At 40.2% G+C, this 2,262-nt stretch overlaps 1 protein-coding gene across 1 annotated transcript in view; it reads right to left on the bottom strand.

Moving 5' to 3' along the window:
* Positions 1-2,262, bottom strand: part of LOC106111722 — a 47,423-nt gene that overhangs the window by 1,658 nt on the left and 43,503 nt on the right. Inside the window, exons 11-13 of the mRNA XM_013293865.1 lie at positions 1,770-1,903; positions 1,130-1,235; positions 124-242 (exon numbers count right to left, since the gene is read on the bottom strand). Of these exons, the coding sequence (XP_013149319.1) occupies positions 124-242; positions 1,130-1,235; positions 1,770-1,903 (359 nt within the window). The remainder of the gene's footprint in view (positions 1-123; positions 243-1,129; positions 1,236-1,769; positions 1,904-2,262) is intronic.

Genomic DNA, 2,262 nt, shown 5'->3' with positions numbered 1-2,262 from the left:
AAATTGTTTTATGTGACAGTGGCGTCATTTTTAACCTATCTGTGCCATTATCAGCCAGTGATGGGACAGGCCCTAAGTTACTGATTAGTGATTTTTTTGCATGTTACGTATAATATATTATACCTGTCGGATATATCAGACTTGGAGCGCAGTATGGGGCGCGGGCGGCGCTGCTTGTAGCGCAGGCAGCGCTGCCGCTTGAACGTGCCCAGCGGGGACGTCACCTCCTCGCCCACGCACACCTGGAAACGTTAAACACATTTTATACAAGAAAACAGTATCTGCCTTTTGTATTACCAAATAGAATACGAGTTAGGACTCGAAACTATACACCTACCAGGATCTTAGGTCACTTGCACCGGTTGATAAAAAAAGGGGGGGGGGGGGGTCATGGGAGTCATGACCCCCCTGATCTGGTTGGACAAGAGCTTAACAAAATATATTTTATCAAGCTCTTGATTTGACAACAACTATGTGACCCCCCCAACCCTGGCGCCAAAGCTAGATCTGCTGTTGGTCACTTGTAAGTTTTTTGACATTGACAGGGGGCGCCTGTTAGATTTAGAGTTACCAGTAAACAAAAATTTTTTAACTTTTCATTTTTCAAAACATATGCTATTCTTTTCAAATTTGAATTTGGAAATTATAAAGATGACGACATTCACCCGGAACAGTCATCGCTCCTTCATAGGTCAAAATATGACGCTTTCAAGATAATATTGTTAGTTTACAAAATTGCCAACTGTCATATGGGATACGGTTAATCCCCGAAAAATTTCAGTTTCCCGAAGAATACGTAGTTTTTTTTTTACATAATTCCTATGTTTTCTAACACCGTGCTTACGTAATCGCAAGCAACAGCTAGTTATATATAAACCAGTGAGTATATCATGTTATGTATCTGTTTCAATGTAAAATATAATCAAAAGTCAATTTAATAAATAATAATGTATAAAGTAATAAACTACCAGCAATAGACAAGATAAAATTGTCGGACGTCTGTGGCAACACCAGTTTCCGGGCGACACTCACTCAACGACCGACATCAAAGAAAGAAGCAAATTCTGCGGACGGACGTCCGCCGTTAATCAAAAGCGTACGTATAAATAACAAGAATCAAAAACAATACCTGTTGTGGTGCGTTCACATAGTCCTGCGTGTCGTCGTGCCTGGGCCGCCGCGGCTCCTGGTACTGCGGCTGCTTGCTCACCAGCTCCGTGCTCGGCTCGTGGTATCTGTAATATACGGAATTAAACTTATCATAAGGTATTATATACTATTATAAAAAAACGTGAACACACACTTCTTTGTTGCCTAAGATGTCAGCAAATACAGCATATTTTTAAATAATTATTTTTTTTAATAAAATGCCCTACACTTACGTCACACTTTAGGCTATATATTTTCACGCCATTAAACTAAGGGGGGTAAACATTTTGCATAAAAACTCTAATGTAGGAAAGAGACCACAAGTTGCTGCCAACATCAAGGAAGCAAGCTCGTCAAGGTTTGTCATGTCATGTCATTTTCACATCTGCTATTGATAATTTGATAAATGTAAACAATAAAATAAAATTTTCATAATTTCAAGCGGATGAAGCCGCATGGGAACAGCTAGTACTTCATAAAGATCTTATTACATTAAAGTGCACTTCTAAGACATTTATAATACTATATGACTGCTATAAATTGAAGCAGTATTCTAATTTGAAATGTCTAATCCAATGGTATTCCAGTACTGGATTGCGCCACTGTACTGGAATTGTTACCTGGTGTAGTCTCGCGCGGTGTAGTCGTGCCGGCCCACGTTGAGACACTTGAGCGGTGCTTTGTACGTGCACTCGTAGTCCCCGTAGTCGTACACGGGGGGCTCGTCTTGGAACTGCGGGGGCGGGGCACTCGCCTGGGGAACAAGGTTTTTAATATTAATAATTCATTTATTATCAAAGGTATGGTCATATTCAATTTCCAACAAAGGAAAGAGGCAATTCCGCGTAGACTCTGATAAGTGTGCGTTTCCCTACAATTCCCCTACCTATCCTTTTTTATAAGGAATGGTAAATGAAAAAAATTTAACGACGTGTTGACGGATATGAAAGCGTCGACTTTTCCATCGATTAAAGGATTCTACAATTACGAATGTCTGTGGGCAGCAGTTGCTTCGCTGTTTCGGCGAATTCTTGTTGCCGCTTGCTCGTTTGGCTTACCTTATTTTACTATTTTACGCTTACCAATATTAAAAATGCGAAAGTCTAGATGGAT

This window comes from Papilio polytes, unplaced genomic scaffold, assembly GCF_000836215.1.
Source record: "Papilio polytes unplaced genomic scaffold, Ppol_1.0 DF824146.1, whole genome shotgun sequence".
NCBI lineage: Eukaryota > Metazoa > Arthropoda > Insecta > Lepidoptera > Papilionidae > Papilio > Papilio polytes.
The sequence above is the reverse complement of the archived record's forward strand: the minus strand, read 5'-3'. Positions and strand labels throughout refer to the sequence as shown.